Consider the following 22,569-nt stretch of genomic DNA (forward strand, 5'->3'; position numbering starts at 1 on the left):
ATGAAAGTGAAAAGCAAAAGTGAAGTCGCTCAATCGTGTCCAACTCTTAGTGACCCCATGGTCTGCAGCCCACCAGGCTCCTCCATCCATGGGATTTTCCAGGCAAGAGTACTGGAGTGGGGTGCCATTGCCTTCTCTGCTATGCATAACTATTATACCCATTTTGGGGGCAAAGAAACTGACACTTGGGGATGTTAAGGGCCTGGATGGGACTCGTATAGGTTTTCTGACTCCCAAGTTTTGTTTTTCCTGATGGACTCCATCTGACCTCTAAGTCACAAAATAAACACCACATTTTGTTCTATGTTAAGGTTTACCCTACTTGCCCACATTCTTTTCTTCTACATTTATCCAGCAGCATATTTTTAATTGGATATAGAGCATAGCTTTCTTTAACTTAAAATTATTAAGCTCCCAATGTCTTTCAAAAAGTGCAGACTTGATACTTTGCTGCCTATGAAAACGAAGAAGGTAATGGCACCCCACTCCAGTACTCTTGCCTGGAAAATCCCATGGACGGAGGAGCCTGGTGCTGCAGTCCCTGGGGTTGCTGCGAGTCGGATACGACTGAGCGGCTTCGCTTTCACTTTTCACTTTCATCACTGGAGAAGGAAACGGCAACCCACTCCAGTGTTCTTGCCTGGAGAATTCCAGGGATGGGGGAGCCTGGTGGGCTGCTGTCTATGGGGTCGCACAGAGTCAGACACGACTGAAGTGACTTAGCAGCAGCAGCAGCCTATGAAAGGTTGAGAAAAGACTTGAATATCTTCTACCACTTGGTGGTTACAGGCTTCAGACAAGTTCCGTACCCTTTCTGTATCAGTTTTCCCATAGGTAAAATGGTAGAATTCCAACCTACAAGGTTATTGAGAGAAAAGACAAACCAGTTAGTCACAGAGCCTGGACAGAGTGATCTCCCAGCTAAGTTATCACTAGCTCCTATGTACTTATTTGTGGGTTAATCTCTTGGATGATAGATTGAATGAATTAGGGTTAATGGGCTAATTCAAATGTAGTAGTTTTCAGAAATTCTCCCTCTCATAAACAGAACTTTGACCAAATCTAACCACATAGAGGGTTGACTACAAATGTTACCTCTTTTTATTTGACAATGGAAAAGGAAAAGATGGGACGCAAAGAGCCAGTTCAGAATGGAGTTCAGAGAGGGAAGTCAAGCCTGAAAGAAAGAGATGCAAAACAAAAAAAAGAACATGCAATCAAACAGTTCCAGAAACTTCGATATTTGGAATGATTGCTTCAGTTGGGAATTCAAATAACCCGCTTAAAATAAATGAGATTGCTCCTTATCTGACCAAAAATTTCTCTCTCGAGGAGTTAAAGTGGGGAACTACAGGCCATAGAGTGGCAGGACCAGAGCCTTCACTAAAGAAAAGAAGCCAGGAAGACCAGAGGACAAAGATTTTAAGAATATCCTACGATTCCTAAGCATTTAAAACCTCTCCTGAGTGGGACGAGTGAAGAAAGTAGCATTGACATATGTACACTGTCATGTGTGAAATAGGTGGCAGGTGGGAAGTTGCTATACAACACAGGGAGCCCAGCCTGGTGCTCTGAGATGACCTAGAGGGGTGGGCTGGGAGGAGGGGATGGAGGCTCAGGAGGGAGGAGCTCCAGTTCCAGTTCCGGTTCAGTCGTTCATTCATATCTGACTCATTGTGACCCCATGGACTACAGGATGGCAGGCTTCCCTGTCCATCACCAACTCCTGGAGTTTACTCAAACTCATGTCCATTGAGTCAGTGATGCCATCCAACCATCTCATCCTCTGTCGTCCCCTTCTCCTCCCACCTTCAATCATTCCCAGCATCAGGGTCTTTTCAAATGAGTTAGTTCCTCAAATCAAGTGGCCAAAGTATTGGAGTTTCATCTTTAGCATCGGTCCTTCCAATGAATATTCAGGACTGATCTCCCTTAGGATGGACTGGTTGGATCTCTGTGCTGTCCAAGGGACTCTCAAGAGTCTTCTCCAACACCACAGTTCAAAAGCATCAATTCTTCAGCACTCAGCTTTCTTTATAGTTCAACTCTCACATTCATACATGACTACCGGAAAATCCCATGGATGGAGAAGCTTGGTAGGCTGCAGTCCATGGGGTCGCTAGGAGTCGGACACGACTGAAGCGGCTTAGCAGCAGCAGCAACTAGAAAAACCAAAGCTTTGACTAGATGGACCTTTGTTGATATATATATGTGTATATATATATATATATATAAAATTATGGCTGATTCAAGTTGTTGTATGACAGAAACCAAAACAACATTTTAAAGCAATTCTCTTACAATTAAAAAATAAACAAAAAAACCTCTCTTTCCTGTCTCCTTCTCAGTGGCATTTTTTGTTATCTTTAAGTGGAAGAAAGTGATCTTAGGTGCAACTCCAGCATTTCTACAGCAATGGCTTAGAACAATTTAATTGGGAGGTAATGAAACGGGAGTTCTATCTTTAAAAATTAACTTATTTTTGTCAAAGAAATGTAGGAACAGCTAACACTGTTGTGACTGAGACTCATTTGGAGTGTCAGAGGAAGGCTGATGGAGTGTGTGTGTGTGTGTGTGTGTGTGTGTGTGTGTGTGTTCATCCATATGCAAGCACATGCACTCGGTTGTATCCACTCTTTGAAACTCTCTGGACTGTAGCCTGGAGCTTCCCAGGGTGCTAATGTAAAGAACCCACCTGCTGATGCAAGAGCTGTAAGAGGCGCGGATTCAATCCCTGGGTCGCGAAGAGACCCTGGAGAAGGGAAAACCCGCTCCAGTATTCTGACCTAGAGAATCCCCATGGTTGGAGGAGCCAGGCATGTTACAGTCCATAGGGTCACAAAGAGTTGGACACGACTGAAGCGACTTAGCACGCAGCATGCACAGATTGTAGCCTGCCAGGCTCCTCTGTCTGTGGAATTTTCGAGGCAAGAATACTGGCGCAGGTTGCCATTTCCTCCTGCAGGGAATCTTCTCGACCCAGGGATCAAACCCTCATCTCTTGGGTCTCCTGCATTGGCAGGTGGATTCTTTACCGCTGCACCACCTGGGTACAGCAGACCAAACCTGCTGCAGCCACTACCTTCACCCCCAACTTCCATTCCTGCTCACCACTGCCATGGTCCCTGGTTGCACTCAAAATAAGAAGAGAGGAACCATATGCTTGTCTGGTAGGGAGCAGAGAGCCAGCAGAGAGCAGAAGCCTGGGGTGGGTGGGGCGTCACTAAGACACCGGGTGCTGGGAGACCCTGCCGCCGGAGGGACAGGGGATGTGGAGGGGAAACTGGGAGAGTATATTGTGGCTCTGGGCTTGGTGTTGGGTAGAACCTAAGGGTCTTCAGCTGAGCTACAGAGGAGCAGTTGAGTAGCCTTTGTTTGTCTTTTCAATTTTTGCCAAAAACTTCACAAAAGTCTTCTGTGGGTGTGTGAGGATGGTGGGCATTTGTGTGATGAGTGGTAGGAAAATGCGCTTGGAATTGGTGGGTGTTTGGTCATTTGGCTTCAGCATCAAAATTGGCAAATTCTATGAATATGTGCACTCTTGGATATTTTTTCCAATTTAGGAAAATTAGGATCCTAGATTTTCAGATATGTTTGGCTTTTGAATGTCTTCTGATTCATGAGAAATTCAAAATAACCAAGTAATTAAAAGCATAGGTTCTAGATCCAAATCATTATTCTACAACTTACTGGCTGTAAGACCTTAACCTAGCCTGCTGCTGCTGCTGCTAAGTCGCTTCAGTCGTGTCTGACTCTGTGCGACCCCATACACGGCAGCCCAATAGGCCCCTCCATCCCTGGGATTCTCCAGGCAAGAACACTGGAGTGGGTTGCCATTTCCTTCTCCAATGTGTGAAAGTGAAATGTGAAAGTGAAGTTGCTCAGTCGTGTCCGACTCTTAGCAACCCCATGGACTGCAGCCTACCAGGCTCCTTCGACCATGGGATTTTCCAGCAAGAGTACTGGAGCGGGGTGCCATAACCTAGCCTAGTTATCTATAAAATAGGGATACTAATGGTACTGTTGTGAGGAGTGCTGTTGGCAGAATAAGAGCCCTCGAAAGATACTCTTAACTGTCCCTGGTTGTGTCCTTTGTCCCATGTGAATCTGTTACCTTACACAGAAAAAAAGGGCCTTCCAAACATCTTTACTGTTATGGACCTTGAGATAGGGAGATTCTGTTATGAAGATGAAGGAAGGGCACAACTAATCAAGGGATGTTGTGGCCTCCAGACCTGGGAATGGCCCTTGCTTTACAGCCAGCACAGACTCTGGTCCTTCAACAAGAAGGACCAAAATTCTATCAACACGAATTTTCCCCTACATCCTCCAGAGAAGAACCCAGCTTGCCAACACCTTAATTACAGTCTGAGACTAGTATCAGACTTCTGACCTACAAGAATTGTAAAGCAATACATTTGTGTTACTTAAGCCACTAGTTTGTTGATTTTTTTGTAATAGTGACAAGAGAAAACTATTACACACACACACACACACACACAAAGTGTGTGTGAAGTGATACTAAATCACTTGAGTCATGTCTGACTCTGTCCTTCCCCATGGTCTGTAGTCCGCCAGGCTCCTCTGTACAAGGGATTATCCAAGCAAGAATACTGGAGTGGGTTGCCATTTCCTCCTCCAGGGGATCTTCCCAACCCAGGGATCAAACCCACATCTGTCTCCTGCATTGGCAGGCTGGCTCTCCACCGCCAGCACCACCTAGGAAGCCCCTTGTCTTATAGGAGAGCAGATTTAATGACAAAGATGAGAATGCAGAACCATGTATGACAGAGAGCAGGTGCACAACAGTCTTTCAGGAGAAAACATCAGCCTGCCAAGGGCAGAGCTGAGCACTGTGGGAAGAGGTGGTCTCCAGCCAGCGGCTTCTGGGCCTCCTGCCTTGCTGCTCTTCTGCGTTCTGTAACTTCCATGCCCAGCCCTCTTGGTTGCATTTCTGGTTTGGTTCTTGAGTTCAAGTTTCTGGGTGCTACTAACAACTCTGCACATACAGCATCATGCTTCCATGTCAAGATGCAAAGTAAGTGACTTCATTTGTAAAGCAGTTCTCGGAGACAATTTAGTATCGTGTCCTGTGGGTGCTTCTTTAAACATATATGCCCTGATCCCATCACTTAGGGTTTTGTGTTAACTGAAAATTTTTTCATGCTTCCCAGTACACACCAAGTCTGACACAAGGAACCCCTCTTATCGCCTATCTCAAAACCCTGCCTATTCATATAAAGAACTCAGATTCCCTTGTAGCTCAGTAAAGAATCCAGCTGCAATGCAGGAGAAGCCTAGAGAAGGCATTGGCTACCCACTTCAGTATTCTTGAGCTTCCCGGGTAACTCAGACGGTAAAGAATTTGCCTGCAATGCAGGAGACCTGGGTTGGGAAGATCCCCTGGAGAAGGGCATGGCAACTGACTCCAGTATTCTTACCTGGAGAATCCCATGGACAGAGGAGCCTGACAGGCTATCGTCCATGGGGTTGCAGAGTCGGACACAACTGAAGTGACTTAGCACATACACATGTGGAGAAGGATGTTTGGTTCCTTCCCTGGAGGAAGCTGTCCCAGACTTTTTGCTACTTTGTCAGTATAGGAGAAATGAAAGACACCCACACTCCCATATGAATGAGCCCTGCCAGGAACATAGGGGTATATGATGAATAAATATCAAGTGGCAAGAACCAGCCCATGGAACCTGTCAGAAGCCCATGCTGCAGACTGATGGATGGTGGGTAACTGAAATTGCCTGGTGTTTCCCAGCCCTGTGTTTCATTCCCCGCAGGTCACCGGGACCTTGGTTTTGGCTGTCTTCACTGCTGTGCTGAGTTCCTTCCAGTTTGGATATGACATTGGTGTGATCAATGCACCTCAACAGGCAAGTGAAACATACAAGTTCTCTTTTTGGCAATTTCTGTCAGTGGCAGAAAGATATCAGCTCCTCATCCAGAGAGATAAAGTGTGCCCACATGGGGAACACGTGGTAATCCAGTCTTCTGTCAGGTACCACGTGCCTGATTCCAATGCTGATAACTTGACCTTTACTCCTCATTTAATAACCCTCATAGAAAAAGAAAGAGTAATGAATAATTCTTGATCTCTGATTCTGCTGTTCGCTGAGCTCACAGAAAACTTCAGCCAGAATACCACGTGCCAAAAGGATTAAAAAACAAAAACAAAAAAAGGCTAAAGAGCTTATTGCAGCATATATTCAGAGCTCCTAGCCAAAAATGGATAGAAATGCCAGGGTGTAAGAAGAAACAGTGGGAGTATAGGTTTTTCTCAGTGCAGAAACATGTACCGAGCACCAACTCACTGTGTGTCAGGAACCAACATAGGCTCTCCCCTGCTGATTCGCCCAACAACCTGGTTATGCCCATTTTTTGTCCAGATCAAAGCATTTTGGAGCCTTGGGTGGGGAGGGGGTGGAATCAGATAAAGGTAGTTAAAAGGTACAAACTTTTAACTGTAAGATAAGTAAGTACTATAGAAGTGATGTTCAACATGACAAATGTAATTAAATATAACTAATACAGCAGTGTGTTATATATGAAAGTTGTTAAGAGGGTAAATCCTAAGAGTTCTCATCACAAGAAAAAAAAAAGACAAGCAAAGGAGAAACTCTGTAGGAGCCTAACACTGGAAAGATTCTAGTCCTTCCCTCTACGTCAGTCTCCCATGTATGATCCAAAGTAAAATAATATAAACCTTTTAAATAAGTCAAGAAGTCCAACAAAGTTTGAATTTTCTCCACGTTGACTCTTTGAGTATTTTTAATATTGGATACTTTCTATCATTTTTCACTTTTACTGTATGCATCCCTACTCTGGTTTCCAGGAAATACACAGGAGAGAGATGTCATTTGTCTCAGATCCCACAGCCTGCAAGTGGGGGAAATCAGGACTTTACTCCCTCTTCCCTAACTCAGACCACCAGGTCATTTAGGGTGGGACTGATATTGTGTTCCTCTTAACACCAGTGCCAAGCACAGTGATTGATATAAACATAAAGCGTTTAGTGAATGAAGAAGAGGGAGAGAGACAGAGAGGAGAAGCTGGGGAAAGGGATGGCATAAGGTGACAATACAAGATTCTGTTGGGTGTTCTCTGTGAACCCATCATATTTCGTCTGCTTCTCTTAACATAGTGGACTCTAAGGAAGATGTAAGAGACTACAGGGTGTGAATGTGTGAAATGTGTACTTGTCAAGTCCATCTTTTGGAAAGGGTTGATCCTTGGACCAAAAGATGCTCTCTGGTTAGGCACCACATAGCATCATGAATGTGGCAGGTCTTGCCAAGGCTGAGAGATTTAAGGAATCACTCTAGGGGGTCATATCTTTTTTTCTGTGGCGGATAACATGTGCCAATGTAGCAGGATTCCTGAAATTTGGCATTGGTAGAACCTTTTCTCTTCTTGGAGAACTTTTCAAATCCTTATTTAAACCATCCTCTTCAGTGTCGGACATAAATATTAACCTAAGGTTCCCCTCCTCTAATCCAAGTCCTAGAGCCAGACCTGACAACAGAGGTCATCCCTCTCCAGCATCAGGATTAGTGCCCCTCTATAGCCCCTTCCATCTGTATTTAAAGAGCTGTTTAAACACTGTTGTGTAAGAAGAATTTGTTTTTTATTAGCAGAATGACATTTGGGATTATTTTAGGGTATTTTTAAAATCACATTTTTTTATGACTGTGAATATTATGCATACCTGTTGCAGAAAGTTTCAGAAAGAAAACCATTAATGATTATTCATGTAGGGCAAACTGCTGAAAACATCTGGGCTATTTCCTTTCAGCCTTTCTTCTGTGTATATTATCCATATAGAGTGACCTTCCCATGAGGCAAAGGTCTGGATTGGAGTTCTTTTATCATAAGAGGATGTAAGTTCTCTCCTTCATCAGCTGACTTTACCACATAGGACTTTGCCCAGGTCTGGCAGCCTAGGAGAGCTGCATTCCAGGTCATTGTTAGAGGTCCTCCCAGCCCACTGCTGCCAAGTGGTGACCAAATCATCCGGAGGAATGGCATGGAAGAAGGAAGAGCCGGAAGGATGTGCCTTTACTCAATTATACTTTTGTTTGAGTTTGCCTCTACTGAATCATTATAAAATATGGCTCTGTCAAATCTAGTTTTGAACACTGTTTACTCTGTTGCCTACTGCACTCTGAGGATCCACACAAGACACTTTCTTTAGGTCCCAATACCTTCTCAGCCACTTCTGAGTTGGTTTTGATCTTCAGAATTCACCCATATACATGATTGTTTTCCTCTCTTTTCACTGGCTGCTGGGAAACTTATTAATAAATGTGTAGCTTACCTAAAGCAAGGATAGAGCACCTGGTGTTTGAATTTTGTATGCTAAATATATTTTTGGCCTCAACTTTCTCAAACTTTTTACTTTTTTGTTTCTGTTAAAATATTTACAGTAGCTAATTTAAATCCTGCTATGCAGGGCTAACAGTGGCATGGAAATGTATCTTTTCAGCTTGCAGGATAGTTTCAATATGGACAGTTGCCGATCTTTAAAACTTGAAGAATTTTACATAGAAATACACATGTCTGGCTTCTCTTTAAAAATTAAAGGCCATGCAATGCTAGTCTCAACTTGCAGCTTCCTCCTTCAGATGGGACAAATAAATCCTGCCCACTCAGTATTCTATTCCCAATAGTTGTTGTTTAGTCACTGAGTCATATCAGACTCTTTGTGACTCCATAGACTGTAGCCCACCAGGCTCCTCTGTCCGTGGGATTTCCCAGGCAAGAATACTGGTGTGGGTTGCCATTCCCTTCTCCAGGGATCTTCCTGACTCAGGGATTGAACCCATGTCTCTTACATTAGCAAGCAGATTCTTTACCACTGGAGCCCATATTCTCAATAGTATAGACTATATTTCAGCCCTCAAGTTATCAAGCTTCTTCTTGCTTCCTTTACTTGTTTGTTCCTGCCAGGTTCCTGTTGGCACTGGAATCTGTGACCTGTTTTATAGGATGTGGTCAACTGTAAGCAATCTATATGCATTAGTATGTGCATAACACACGTAATTGAAATAATCCTGCTTGAACACCTAACAAATACTTTCAAGGAAAAACAAGCCAAAAATATATAGAATGTTTGAAATATTTCAGCTATTTTTCTTTATTTTATCTCCTTAGGTAATTATAACCCACTATAGACATGTTCTGGGTGTTTCACTGGATGATGGAATAGCTATCAACAACTATGCTCTCAACAGTACAGAGGAATTGCCCACAAGCCCAGGAGATCCAACACCAGTCTCTTGGGCTGAGGAAGAGGCTATGACATCAGCTAGCCTCATCACCATGTTCTGGTCCCTGTCTGTGTCCAGCTTTGCAGTTGGTGGAATGATTGCATCGTTCTTTGGAGGGTTGCTTGGGGACAAGCTTGGAAGGTAGGCAAATTTCATAAATAAGCATACACACAGAGAAGTCACTATTTGGGGTTTCAGAATTTGTTTAGAAAGAAATAATCCTCCATTTTGTGGGATAGTTTTAGAGTTGTTTTTTTCAACTCATGACCTTATGAGTTAGGTTGGTATGGGACCAAATAAGGGCTTCCCTGGTGTCTTAGATGGTAAAAAATCTGAATGCAATGCAGGAGACCCAGGTTTGATCCCTGGGTCAGGAAGTTCCCTTGGAAAAAGAAATAGCAACCCACTCCAGTATTCTTTCCTGGAGAATTCCATGGACAGAGGAGCCTGGTGGGCTACACTCCATGGGGTCACAAAGAGTCGGACACGACCAAGTGATTAACACTTTTACTTTCTGGACCAAATAATAGAGAAAGCTGTTGCAGTAAACTACTTGATTGTGAAGATATTTACAGAAAAAGTGAATTTGGTGTGTATTTCTAGATAATCACTTTGATTCTCTGACTTTATAACTTATAAAATGTATTAAGAAACCACAGCCCATGTGGTTTAGTCACAAACTCAAGGGAAGAGTCAGGCATGGAATTTTTAAATCTATTGTTGGCTTTACCAAATTGCTCCATGTCTCAGACACCCAGTTTTTCCTTTTCAGATTAGAACTTGACATCTGGATCAGTCAAATCATAAGGTTAAGTCAATATCACCAACTCCCAGTTGCCCAGTGTACTTAATAGGGGGTTTCTAGCTGCTGCTACTGCTGTCTCAAAACCCAACCACAAATGAAGCAAATTCCTCAACTTTCTGTTTTGGATTGAACCTTCCTGTTTTGGATTAAAAACATCAGTAGAACTCCTTTACATCTAAATTTCATTTAGTCATGTGAAATACTAAAGCTCTTAGAGTTCCCCCACCCCCATCAACTCAGTCCAGTTGCTCAGTCATGTCCATCTGTTTGAAGCCTCATGGACTGCAGCACACCAGGCTTTCCTGTCCATCACCAGTTCCCGGAGCTTGCTCAAATTCACATCCGTCGAGTTGGTGATACCATCCAACCATCTCGTCCTCTGTTGTCCACTTGTTCTCCTGCCTTCAATCTTTCCCAGCATCAGGGTCTTTTCCAATGAGTCTGTTCTTCACATCAGGTGGCCAAAGTATTGGCGCCTCAACTTCAGCATCAGTCTTTTCAGTGAATATTCAGAATTGATTTCCTTTAGGATGGACTGGTTTGATCTCCTAGCAGCCCAAGAGACTTTCAAGAGTCTTCGCCAACACCACAGTGTAAAAGCATCAATTCTTGGGTGCTCAGCCTTCTTTATGGTCCAACTCTCACATCCATACATGACTACTGGAAAAACCATAGCTTTGACTATATGGACCTTGGTCGGTAAAGTAATGTCTCTGCTTTTTAATATGCTGTCTAGGTTTGTCATAGCTTTTCTTCCAAGGAGCAAGCGTCTTTTAATTTCATGGCTGTAGTCACCATCTGCAGTGATTTGGAAGCCAAAGAAAATAAAGTCTGTCACTATTTCCATTGTTTCCCCACCCATTTGCCATGAAGTGATGGGACCCGATGCCATGATCTTAGTTTTTTGAATGCTGAGTTTTAAGCAAGTTTTTTCACTCTCCTCTTTCACTTTCATCAGGAGGCTCTAGTTCCCCTTTACTTTCTGCCATAAGGGTGTTATCTGCATATCTGACGTTATCGATAGACAGGAAATAAAATAGAAAATCAAACAGTTATTTCTTTATATTTATTTTCTGGTCTTTGCATCCACTTTTTTCTTTAGCACTTTTCTCTGATGATAAAAATATGCAAATATGGAAAAATTAGAAAATGCAAAAACTTGTAAAGATCTAAATGATTTAGGTAAATACCTTAGTAATGTGTGTGCTCAGTCGTGTCCAGCTCTTCATGACTATACTGTTGTAGCCCACCAGGCTCCTCTGTCCATGGGATTCTCCAGGCAAGAATAGTGAAGTGGGCTGCCATGCCCTTCTCCCCAGGATTTTCCCAACCCAGGGTCTGAACCTGCATCTCTTACTTCTCCTGCATTGGTGTACTGGGTTACAATTCATTTAATTATTAAAATTCCTACTTTAAATTATAGTTTTCCCTCTTTGGTTATTCAGTTCAGTTCAGTTGCTCAGTCGTGTCCGACTCTTTGCAACCCCATGAATCACAGCATGCCAGGCCTCCCTGTCCATCACCAACTCCCGGAATTCACTCAGACTCACGTGCATCGTGTCACTGATGCCATCCAGCCATCTCATCCTCGGTTGTCCCCTTCTCCTCCTGCCCCCAATCCCTCCCAGCATCAGAGTCTTTTCCAATGAATCAACTCTTTGCATGAGGTGGCCAAAGTACTGGCATTTCAGCTTTAGCATCATTCCTTCCAAAGAAATCCCAGGGCTGATCTCCCTCAGAATGGACTGGTTGGATCTCCTTGTAGTCCAAGGGACTCTCAAGAGTCTTCTCAACACCATAATTCAAAAGCATCAATTCTTCGGCGCTCAGCCTTCTTCACAGTCCAACTCTCACATCCATACATGACTACTGGAAAAACCATAGCCTTGACTAGATGGACCTTAGTCGGCAAAGTAATGTCTCTGCTTTTGAATATGCTATCTAGGTTGGTCATAACTTTCCTTCTAAGGAGTAAGCGTCTTTTTATTTCATGGCTGCAGTCACCATCTGCAGTGATTTTGGAGCCCCAAAAAATAAAGTCTGACACTGTTTCCACTGTTTCCCCATCTATTTCCCATGAAGTGATGGGACCGGATGCCATGATCTTCGTTTTCTGAATGTTGAGCTTTAAGCCAACTTTTTCACTCGCCTCTTTCACTTTCATCAAGAGGCTTTTTAGTGGCTCTTCACTTTCTGCCATAAGGGTGGTGTCATCTGCATATCTGAGGTTATTGATATTTCTCCTGGCAATCTTGATTCCAGCTTGTGTTTCTTCCAGTCCAGCATTTCTCATGATGTATTCTGTATAGAAGTTAAATAAGCAGGGTGACAATATACAACCTTGACGTACTCCTTTTCCTATTTGGAACCAGTCTGTTGTTCCATGTCCAGTTCTAACTGTTGCTTCCTGACCTGCATATAGGTTTCTCAAGAAGCAGGTCAGGTGGTCTGGTATTCCCATCTCTTGAAAAATGTTCCACAGTTTATTGTGATCCACACAGTCAAAGGCTTTGGCATAGTCAATAAAGCAGAAATAGATGTTTTTCTGGAACTCTCTTGCTTTCTCCATGAGCCAGCTGATGTTGGCAATTTGATCTCTGGTTCCTCTGCCTTTTCTAAAACCAGCTTGAACATCTGGAAGTTCACGGTTCACATATTGCTGAAGCCTGGCTTGGAGAATTTTGAGCATTACTTTACTAGCATGTCTGCCTACAATGCGGGAGACCTGGGTTCAATCCCTGGGTCAGGAAGATCCCCTGGAAAAGGAAATAGCAACCCACTCCAGTACTCTTGCCTGGAAAATCCCATGGACTGAGAAGCCTGGTAGGCTACAGTCAATGGGGTTGCAAAGAGTCAGACACGACTGAGCGACTTTCCCTTCCCTTCCCTTCCCTTACTAGCATGTGAGATGAGTGCAATTGTGGGATAGTTTGAACATTCTTTGGCATTGACTTTCTTTGGGATTGGAATGCAAACTGACCTTTTCCAGTCCTGTGGCCACTGCTGAATTTTCCAAATTTGCTGGCATATTGAGTGCAGCACTTTCACAGCATCATCTTTCAGGATTTGAAATAGCTCCACTGGAATTCCATCATCTCCAATGGCAACCCACTCCAGTACTCTTGCCTGGAAAATTCTGTGGATGGAGGAGCCTGATAGGCTGCAGTCCATGGGGTCGCTAAGAGTCGGACACGACTGAGTGACTTCACTTTCACTTTTCACTTTCATGCAATGGAGAAGGAAATGGCAACCCACTCCAGTATTCTTGCCTGGAGAAGCCCAGGGATGGGGGAACCTGGTGGGCTGCCATCTATGGGGTCGCACAGAGTCGGACACGACTGAAGTGACTTAGCAGCAGCAGCAGCCACTAGCTTTGTTCATAGTGATGCTTTCTAAGGCCCGCTTGACTTCACATTCCAGGATGTCTGGCTCTAGATGAGTGATCACACCATCGTGATTATCCGGGTTGTGAAGATCTTTTTTGTACAGTTCTTCTGTGTATTCTTGCCACCTCTTCTTAATATCTTCTGCTTCTGTTAGCTCCATGCCATTTCTGTCCTTTATCGAGCCGATCTTTGCATGAAATGTTCCCTTGGTATCTCTGATTTTCTTGAAGAGATCTCTAGTCTTTCCCATTCTGTTCTTTTCCTCTATTTCTTTGCCTTGATCACTGAAGAAGGCTTTCTTATCTCGTCTTGCTATTCTTTGGAATTTCTTCCTTTTGTACTGGAGCTTTTCATAAGACTGTAAGAATTTTTGTAAACTAATAGGTAGCACAGAAACACAAGTTTTATTCTTATTCTTATTTGAAAGGGACTTCCCTCTACCATAAAAGAAAATGATCAGTTTTTCAAATTTTATCAAATTACTGGTGTTTAGCTGAGCTGTTTTTAAAAATGATTTTCTCTATTTTTGGCTATGCTAGGTCTTCACTGTGGCGAAGGCTGTTCCTTAGTTGTGGTGAGCAGGGGCTACTCTAGCTGCAGTGTGCGGGCTGCTTATCGCGGTGGCTTCTCCTCTTTTGGAGCATGGGCTCCAGGATGCGAGGGCTTCCGTAACTGCAGTCCATGGACTCAACAGTTGCGGCTCCTGGGGTCTAGAACCCAGGATCAATAGTTGTGCTCAGGGGCTTAGACGTTCCCAGGCATGTGGGATTCTCCCAGACCAGGGATCGAACCTATGTCTCCTGCACTGGCAAGCAGATTCTTTACCACTGAGCCACCAGGGAAGCCCCTTAGCTGAACTTTATAAATCAGTATTCATAAATTATGCAGGTCATTAACTGGCTTTAGTTATTTTAAATTTTTTTTTAAATTATTTCAGTTTGAACCAAGTTTAAGCAGTAATTGGAAATTTTTCTAGATTACTTATCTCTACAATAAATAAAATTAAAACTAAATTAAATTTTGAACATGGACAGACCAGTTCTTTTAGCAGTTACTGATGTTTTATACTTCTCATCACTGAAGGAAAAAAATGTAAGCCCTTGTCCCTCGTTTAGAGATAAGAGTCTAACAATTCAGTGACTCACTCTACATTTAGTGTCCTGCTGATGAAAACAGAATGCACGTCTTCTCAAGTCTTAGGATCTAGCATTGACAATGGTCATACCCCAAAACAATGTCAAATTATGATTTATTTAATTACTTGTGGTGGATTAAAAGCAAAGTTTCTTCTAGCTTTCAGTAGAAAAATGAAAAATGCTTGCTTCCTTGAGGACAGCCCTGAAACTAATCATTTAACTTCAAAATTAACACAAAACTGTTGAGTCTCTATAAAAAAAACTATTTTCCTAGGAAAAGTCACTGACATGATTATCCCTATTGCCAGGATCATTGCTCCACTCATGAAAAGTAAACAAATAAAAATGTACTATTCCATTACTGCTTTTAAAAAAGCCTTTGCTTATAATTGTGTTAATAGGTATCTGTGGCCACTATTTGGGTTCTCAAGGTCAAATTTGGTATAGATTTGGGTTCTCGAGGTCAAATTTTACTTAAAATTTAAGGACCAGGGTAAGGTAGGGGAGACCATGATCTGGACAGTCTACGTTACCGTGAGTGAAGGAAGATATCCATAGCTTGCTGCCTTTGAATGTGTTCTTCCTTTTGAACCAAAAATGGAACTGACCAAAATAAAGCATTAACCTTTGGTTTCACAGAGATCAAGTCCCAGCTCTGTAACTTAATGAGCAAGTTACCTCGGTTCTCGAAGACATTTCCTTGCATCTGCTATGTGGGGGAAAAAAACACCTCCTTTTGTGGCATTATTGTGAGGATTAAATGAAAATGAATCTAAAAGGTTTAGGACACTGCCCGCCACAAAGTGAGCAGGGAGCAAACGTAGATGATGATAATGAAGAAGAAACTTATGCTAACAGAAGCATTCAGCGCAGATTTAAAGAAATAGACCTATATTTCTTTCTCCCTGATTCAACCATTTCGTGTATTTTTAGATTATTTATTCGTGGCTCTTTCTCACATCTGAGTAGAAGTTAAAATCCTTTAAGTTGTATAGAATGCTCCAGCAACCACTGGTGGTAAGGAAGAGGGACTTGAGAGCAATCTGGTATCAAAAATACTTTCAGGCTATCTGTCTCTGGTATGACTTTTTCCCTTTTTTCCCTACTAGAATATATTATCAGCTAGCTAGTAACAATTTCCTAAGATAAATTACTGAATTTGCCTACCCTCTGTCCTTGTGTAGAGAAAAAACTTCATAGAGAAACACCCCTATGTTTGTCTACTCTCCAGTTCTGAAGCTGGTCAGCTCTAAATCACTCTATCCACCTGCCTCTGGGGTGTTGATAATTTCCATATACTGCTGCTGCTGCTGCTGCTAAGTCACTTCAGTCGCGTCCGACACTGTGCAACCCCATAGACGGCAGCCCACCAGGCTCCCCCGTCCCTGGGATTCTCCAGGCAAGAACACTGGAGTGGGTTGCCATTTCCTTCTCCATTCCATATACTGGTTTCCCGTTACTGCCCTAATGAATTATTACAAACTTAGTGGCTTGAAACAACACAAGTTTGTTTCCTTACGGTTCTAGAGAACCAAATTCAGTTTCATTGGCAGAAGCCAAGGTGTCAGCAGGACCTATTCCTTCTGGAGGTTATAAGGAAGGGTCCATTTCCTTACCCTTCCCCAGCTTCTGGTGGCCAGCTCTGTCCTTGTCTGTGGCCTCTTCCTCCATTTTCAAAGCACATCATTACAAAGCTTTATTTCTTTCATCTCATCACCTTCTCTTCTGCCTTCTTAATATAGGTACATCATTGGGCCCAATTTTCAGATGAAGAGATTATCCAATTTAATTCTTAATTATATCTGCAAAATCCCTTTACCATATATAGTGATATATTCCCAGGATCTGAAGATTAAAATGTTGACTATTGTGGGGTATTATCCAGCTCATCACATGATTTGTTGGGAAAACGAGTATGAGATTATATAGTTTTATTCTTCCGGAAAAAAACAATCTGCTTGGTGTTTAAGCTACTTGTTTAAAAAAAGCTCACCTATTAAAGTTTGAAACACTGAAACAGAATGCAACAAGATACTTACGTTTCTTTGTGGGACAAATCTTCACATTTATTCACTCAGGTTCTTTTATTGGCCTTATCATCATTGACTGAACTTTGAAAAAGGTTTTTGTGTACATCACTTTCCCATTTAACAGGAAAAAGAGTATCAGATACCTGCAAATGTCAATATTTGTATGATCAATTTTGAAAATGGTGGTTTTTTTGCTATTATCATCTTTACTATGTATTTTGCATTGGTTGACATTGATTCATAGATTCTGGAAATATGCTGGCGTATATTGATAAAATATGAATAATTATAGTTCTCTGATAAGGCTTAAAGTAAAAGCAGGTTTTAATCTACTTCCAAATAATTTATACTAAAGAAAATTTAACTTTTAAAGTTCTTTCATGATCTATAGCAGCTAAAACGTTGTACCATTAAAAGAAAAAAAAGTGTCGGTGTCGTAGGTTACAGCTACAGAGTTAAATTTAGCTATCGCCAGGCATTTATTCTTCAAAACAGTCAGCATGTAGAAAACTAATTGTTAACTATTTAAAACGGTCTCAGAAGTGTTATCTTAAAGCAAACTAGTCATCATCACAATGGAATCATCTCTATCAAAATGTGGAGATTAGGTACATGCAACCCAAATTCTCTCATTAAAAATATTATGTGTTGTTAATGCTTTAACACATAGACAAATCAAAGTAGCAATCATGGTTTAAGATTCCCCAACTAGCTCTATGAACAAAATTAAAATAATCACTCTTTGGTAAAAATCTCAGCATGCTCTGAAAGCAAATCCTTTTTATCAAGTTTCGATGCTAAATTTATAATCCTTGCTTTTCAAATTTTCAGAATCAAAGCCCTGTTGGTAGCAAACATTCTTTCATTAGTTGGAGCTCTCTTGATGGGGTTTTCGAAATTGGGACCATCTCACATTCTTATAATTTCAGGAAGAGGCATATCAGGACTCTACTGTGGTAAGTCGTGCACACACACACACACACCCTTCCACACAAACACATATGTACATCTGAAAATTATTCTCAAGGTAGATGTGGTTACATGTAGGGAATTTTTTGAGCATAAGGTGACATCACAAAAAGGAAAGGCAATAGCACAAAGTTTCAGTTCTGAGTCAGGGAGGTTTGGGACCAGTAAGTGGAGTTGTAATGAGATGTTCTTATCCAAAGCAATGACATCATTTCTAGTCATATGCTCCAAGACAAATTAGTTAACTCTTGGTTTTCTTATCCATTAAATGAGAAGGATAATAATATCTACCTCGTGGGGGCGCTTGTGAGAATATGTGTAAAATGTTCAGCATAAAATCTGACTACAGCTAGCTGTTATTATTACTTAGTTGTTCAGTAGACACTGGAAGACTGCTATGCCCAGAACCCCTAACTCTACCCTTATGGCCTGCCCGGCTACTGATGTCTCTGTTTCTCCTATCTGGAAAGACCTTGATGTTCTGGCCCATCTCTCAGGCCACATTCCCTTACCCTATCTGCTTCCACACTTGGCTGGTCCAAGTGTTAAAGTGAAGGTGGCCATAGGGAGAGGGGCTCAGGTAGAAGCAGCCGGTAGAGGAGTTCAGAATGGTGGAAAGCTGCTTTTCCCATCTAAATATCTGAATCACTATTTCTTGGAAACAGCTCTTCAATCTTCCTGAAGCAATTTACCAGCAGCAGCCTAAAGAAAGGGAGGATAGTCCATTCTCTAAAATAGTCAAATCTTTTGTTCCTCAATCCCAGTAATACCCATTGTCCCAAATCACAGCCACTAATAATAACCGTTGCGGGTGAGAGAGGGAAGGTGATGGCACAAAATGCTGTATGAAATATTTTTAACACTTTTACCTGAAAAAGAGGAAAGACTACAATTCTGTGCATCGTCAATGATTGGTTGAACGAAAAGTCTGGTCTTCTGTATTGCAGGCAGATTCTTTACCAGCTGAGCTACCAGGGAGGCTCAAAATAAAAATCTAAGATTATTTAATTAAATGGCTCTTCTTGTTATTTTCAATGTTAATACAAATAACTGAAATGATAGCTTGATCAAGGTAAAGAGGCAACTCACTTATGGGAAGAGCTTTGGATTCAGAATGCGTCAATTCTGGCACTGTCTTGGTCTGGCCTTAGTAATTGAATAGAAGGCTCGATTTCCTCCTCAGTATTAGTTCCCCCTTACTGCTCTAATGAATTATTTCAAACTTAGTGACTTAAGACAACACAAATTTGTTTTCTTACAGTTTTGAAGACTCAAATTCAGTTTCACTTGACTGTAAAATGCAACTAATAACACCATCAAAGAGATGCAAATCAAGATTCTTCTTTATTTTCTCTCTACTTTTTGAAATACAATAAGAAAAAAAATTATAAAAGATTTTTAGTAGAATTGAAAATAAATGTTATATACAGTGTGTAGCAACCTATTACTATCATAACTAAGTAACTTGTACTCTCCAAGCACCTTCTAAAATTATGTCTGATCCTATTATGAACATTCAAATAGCTAAAAATTAATGAAAATAAATTAATAAAAATTAATAGAAAATACAATTTAATTTCGAGTTCATAAGACTTCAGACCAGGTGGCCAAAACAGCTCAGTTGGAGAGAGCGTTAGACTGAAGACTTCAGACCTATGAGCTTATCTGCATTTTCTGTTCTTGAGGTATGTTTGGCTTTAACAAAAATACTACAGTCCAGAATAGGACCAAACAAAGTTTATTTTTTATTTTTTTCCCCCTGCTTCTTTAAGATCAACAGACCACACAGTAGAGCTGCATGTAAAAGCAGAAATTTAGATGCTATATCAGCCATGCAAATGTTCATGGGATATTAAGAACAATTTGAAGCATTAAAAAATATTGAAACAGTTCTCAAAAGCATCTTTTATACAAAGACCATACATTTCCATTTGATAGGCCCACAGTATATCTAAGAGGAAGCCTCTGACAAATCTCATTTTCAGAAAATGCCAAACATTGCGTTCAGTTTTGCTCCTTGACTAGTCTCTGATCTTTTTATGCTCTTAGCAAATGGCTAGATTCTCCACCATTTTCATCATGACTGGTTACATCTGCATCTAGGAAAACTACAGAAGGCATAACAGCTGAGAACTTTTCAAAATTTTGTTTTCTTTTAAGCATCAGAGGGCTTCCCAGGTGGCCCTAGTGGTAAAGAACCCACTTGCCAGTGCAGGAGACATAAGAAATGTGGGTTCAATCCCTGGGTTGGGAAGATGCCCTGGAGGAGGACATGGCAACCCGCTCCAGTATTCTTACCTGGAGAATCCCATGGACAGAGGAGCCTTGCAGGCTACAGTCCATAGGATCGCAAAGAGTCAGACGCAACTGAAGCGACTTAGCACACACGCAAGAATCAGAAGTCTTTATTCAAATAAAATCTTTTCTGAAGCCCATTATTTAGAGAGAATAAAGAAGCTAGTTTGCTCTGGTTGGAGTAATTGGGGGAAGAGCCCCTGAGTCCCTTAACCCCTAACACCTCTCTACACACCCCGCCCCTCCACTCTTAAGTGTAACTTTGAGGCACCTCCACATTGTGGAAACTCAAGAAGGGCTTTGTTCTCCTGCTAACACTCTATTGCACTGTGATCTTGGGTAAGTCATTTCTCACCTTTATCAAGTAAAGAGGTTGGCATAGACTTGTTCTAATTTCCTTTAATCCCATGATTTTAGAGTAAGAATATTACTGTATTTTTAAGAATATTGTTAAAGCATTCTTCAATCTCTTTTCTGAAGATAACCTAAGGCATCATGATACAAACTCAATATTAACATGAATTTTTTAACTAAATAAAGACAATGCTATGAATAATTGCCAGATGAATGACTAACCATCTCCTCCTATTTATATCTCCAACTACAATTTCATTTGGAGTCTCATCAACAAACATTCTTTCCATAAATCGTGTCTGCCGTTGGTGACAAGGGCTCTTCCTTCCAATAAACGCAGAAAGAATACTGACTGTACTTAAAACAAGGTTACTGCTGTTGATGTCATCCTGATTACACTTTAATGTGTATGTTCATGTTTCACTCAGGGCTAATTTCAGGCTTGGTTCCAATGTACATTGGTGAAATTGCTCCAACCACACTCAGGGGTGCTATTGGTGCTCTTCATCAGCTGGCCGTTGTCACAGGCATTCTTATTAGTCAGGTAAAAACTCCCATCCCTTCCCTCACCCATCCTGTACTTTACCCAGCTTCACTCCCCCGACTGGACACTCTTACTGTAAAACAACACAGAGGAAAAGACAGTTCCACAAGTGGTCTTGGAGGTGGCAGTACAGAGACATAGGCTTTTTAGCTCAAAGTTAAAATATTACTAATCCACGCCTCACTTTTCCTCTGGAAGTTGTGGTGGCGTTGGCACTGAAGGTGACCTGGTAAGCCACGTCTTAACTACTGGAGCTATTCCAGAATTAAATTATTCCATTTAGATTTCAAGGGAAAAAATTTCAAAATTTTGGCTGCCTGGGTTTCCTTTTTTCTGAGCATCTTTCCTGCTCAGATTTAAAATGCAAAGGATTACAGTAGCAGATCTTGTTCAGTTACCTTATTCTTTCCTTCTCTCCTGTGTTCTCAGAGGGAGTCCTCAGAACCTCAAACTTTATGACTATCCAGAGGATAAACTACTTTGCAATAGAGATCACAAAACTCATTCTCTCAGAGTAATTGCTTTATCTATGTAACCCGTTCTATTTAAGTTCTGGGTAATTGTCCAAAGTTATGCATGATTTTTGCTGTTATTTTAGATATCAAATGTGTGCTTAAAAGTTTGGTTGATTTCTATCCTAAATGTCCCATAAGAGTTAATGAAAACAAATCTAGGTGAACTCTTTGTAAAACAGAGTCCCTAATTCAGTTAAGGAGAGACATACTAGTTAAGCATACTTGCGCATACTTGAATCAAAGTTGTCAGGAATTACTATCAAACAGCCAATGTGCTTTTTCAACAAATTCTTTCAGAAGGCGGATCCAAAGTGATGTGTAGTTGATATGCTTCCTCCCTGCCTTTTTAGATTGTCGGCCTTGACTTTATCCTGGGCAATCACGAGCTATGGCACATCCTGCTTGGTTTGTCTGCTGTGCCAGCCATTCTCCAATGTCTGCTGCTCTTCTTCTGTCCAGAAAGCCCCAGATACCTTTACATCAAGCTGGATGAGGAAGCCAAGGCAAAGAAAAGTAAGTCTGTGGTGGTTTTCCTTTCTTCCTATTGTTTTGGAATTATCAGTTAATGAGAAACACTGCACGTGAATGGATACTCATGAAATTGGTACCAATGCTTTTCAAATGAAGTCAGTGATTGTATGTAAGAATATGCATGATCACTTAATATGACTGGTACCTGTCATTTTGCAACCATAAACGTTCACACAAGCCCAAATAGAAAATCCACATGCAGTGTATTGAACTCAGAGACTTCTAACAGATCTTCCCTACATTATACGTCTATGATAATGAGGAATAAGATGAAGCCAAATGTTCTGCTTTCTTAAAAAATACAAAGACAGGATTTAACAAGAAAGGATTTCCAACACCCATTCTCTTAGGTAATAGAAAGGGCTATGCAGAACTGTAGTTCTTTCATTAGCATAACAAAAATAAATTTATTTTTGTTTTGACCTGAGTTGTGTCAACCTGATCATTTTGGGGGACAGGCTTGAAAAGACTCAGAGGAAGTGATGATGTCACCAAAGATATCACTGAGATGAGAAAAGAGAGGGAAGAAGCATCAAATGAAAAGAAAGTCTCCATAATTCAGCTCTTCACCAATGCCAGCTACCGACAGCCTATTCTAGTGGCATTGATGCTGCATGGGGCTCAACAATTTTCTGGAATCAATGGGGTAAGTTTAAGAACACCCTCCCTCACTCTTAAGAGTAAAGTGAATTAAGACAGATGAGGACAGGAGTTTAAGTAACTAAA

General features: G+C 41.4%; 1 protein-coding gene across 1 annotated transcript in view; it reads left to right on the plus strand.

The window, feature by feature from the left end:
- Positions 1–22,569, plus strand: part of SLC2A2 (solute carrier family 2 member 2) — a 37,561-nt gene that overhangs the window by 2,723 nt on the left and 12,269 nt on the right. Inside the window, exons 2-7 of the mRNA XM_068993113.1 lie at positions 5,793–5,885; positions 9,163–9,419; positions 17,467–17,591; positions 20,682–20,797; positions 21,663–21,825; positions 22,302–22,489. Of these exons, the coding sequence (XP_068849214.1) occupies positions 5,793–5,885; positions 9,163–9,419; positions 17,467–17,591; positions 20,682–20,797; positions 21,663–21,825; positions 22,302–22,489 (942 nt within the window). The remainder of the gene's footprint in view (positions 1–5,792; positions 5,886–9,162; positions 9,420–17,466; positions 17,592–20,681; positions 20,798–21,662; positions 21,826–22,301; positions 22,490–22,569) is intronic.

The sequence above is a fragment of the Capricornis sumatraensis genome, chromosome 1 (genome assembly GCF_032405125.1).
Source record: "Capricornis sumatraensis isolate serow.1 chromosome 1, serow.2, whole genome shotgun sequence".
Lineage (NCBI taxonomy): Eukaryota > Metazoa > Chordata > Mammalia > Artiodactyla > Bovidae > Capricornis > Capricornis sumatraensis.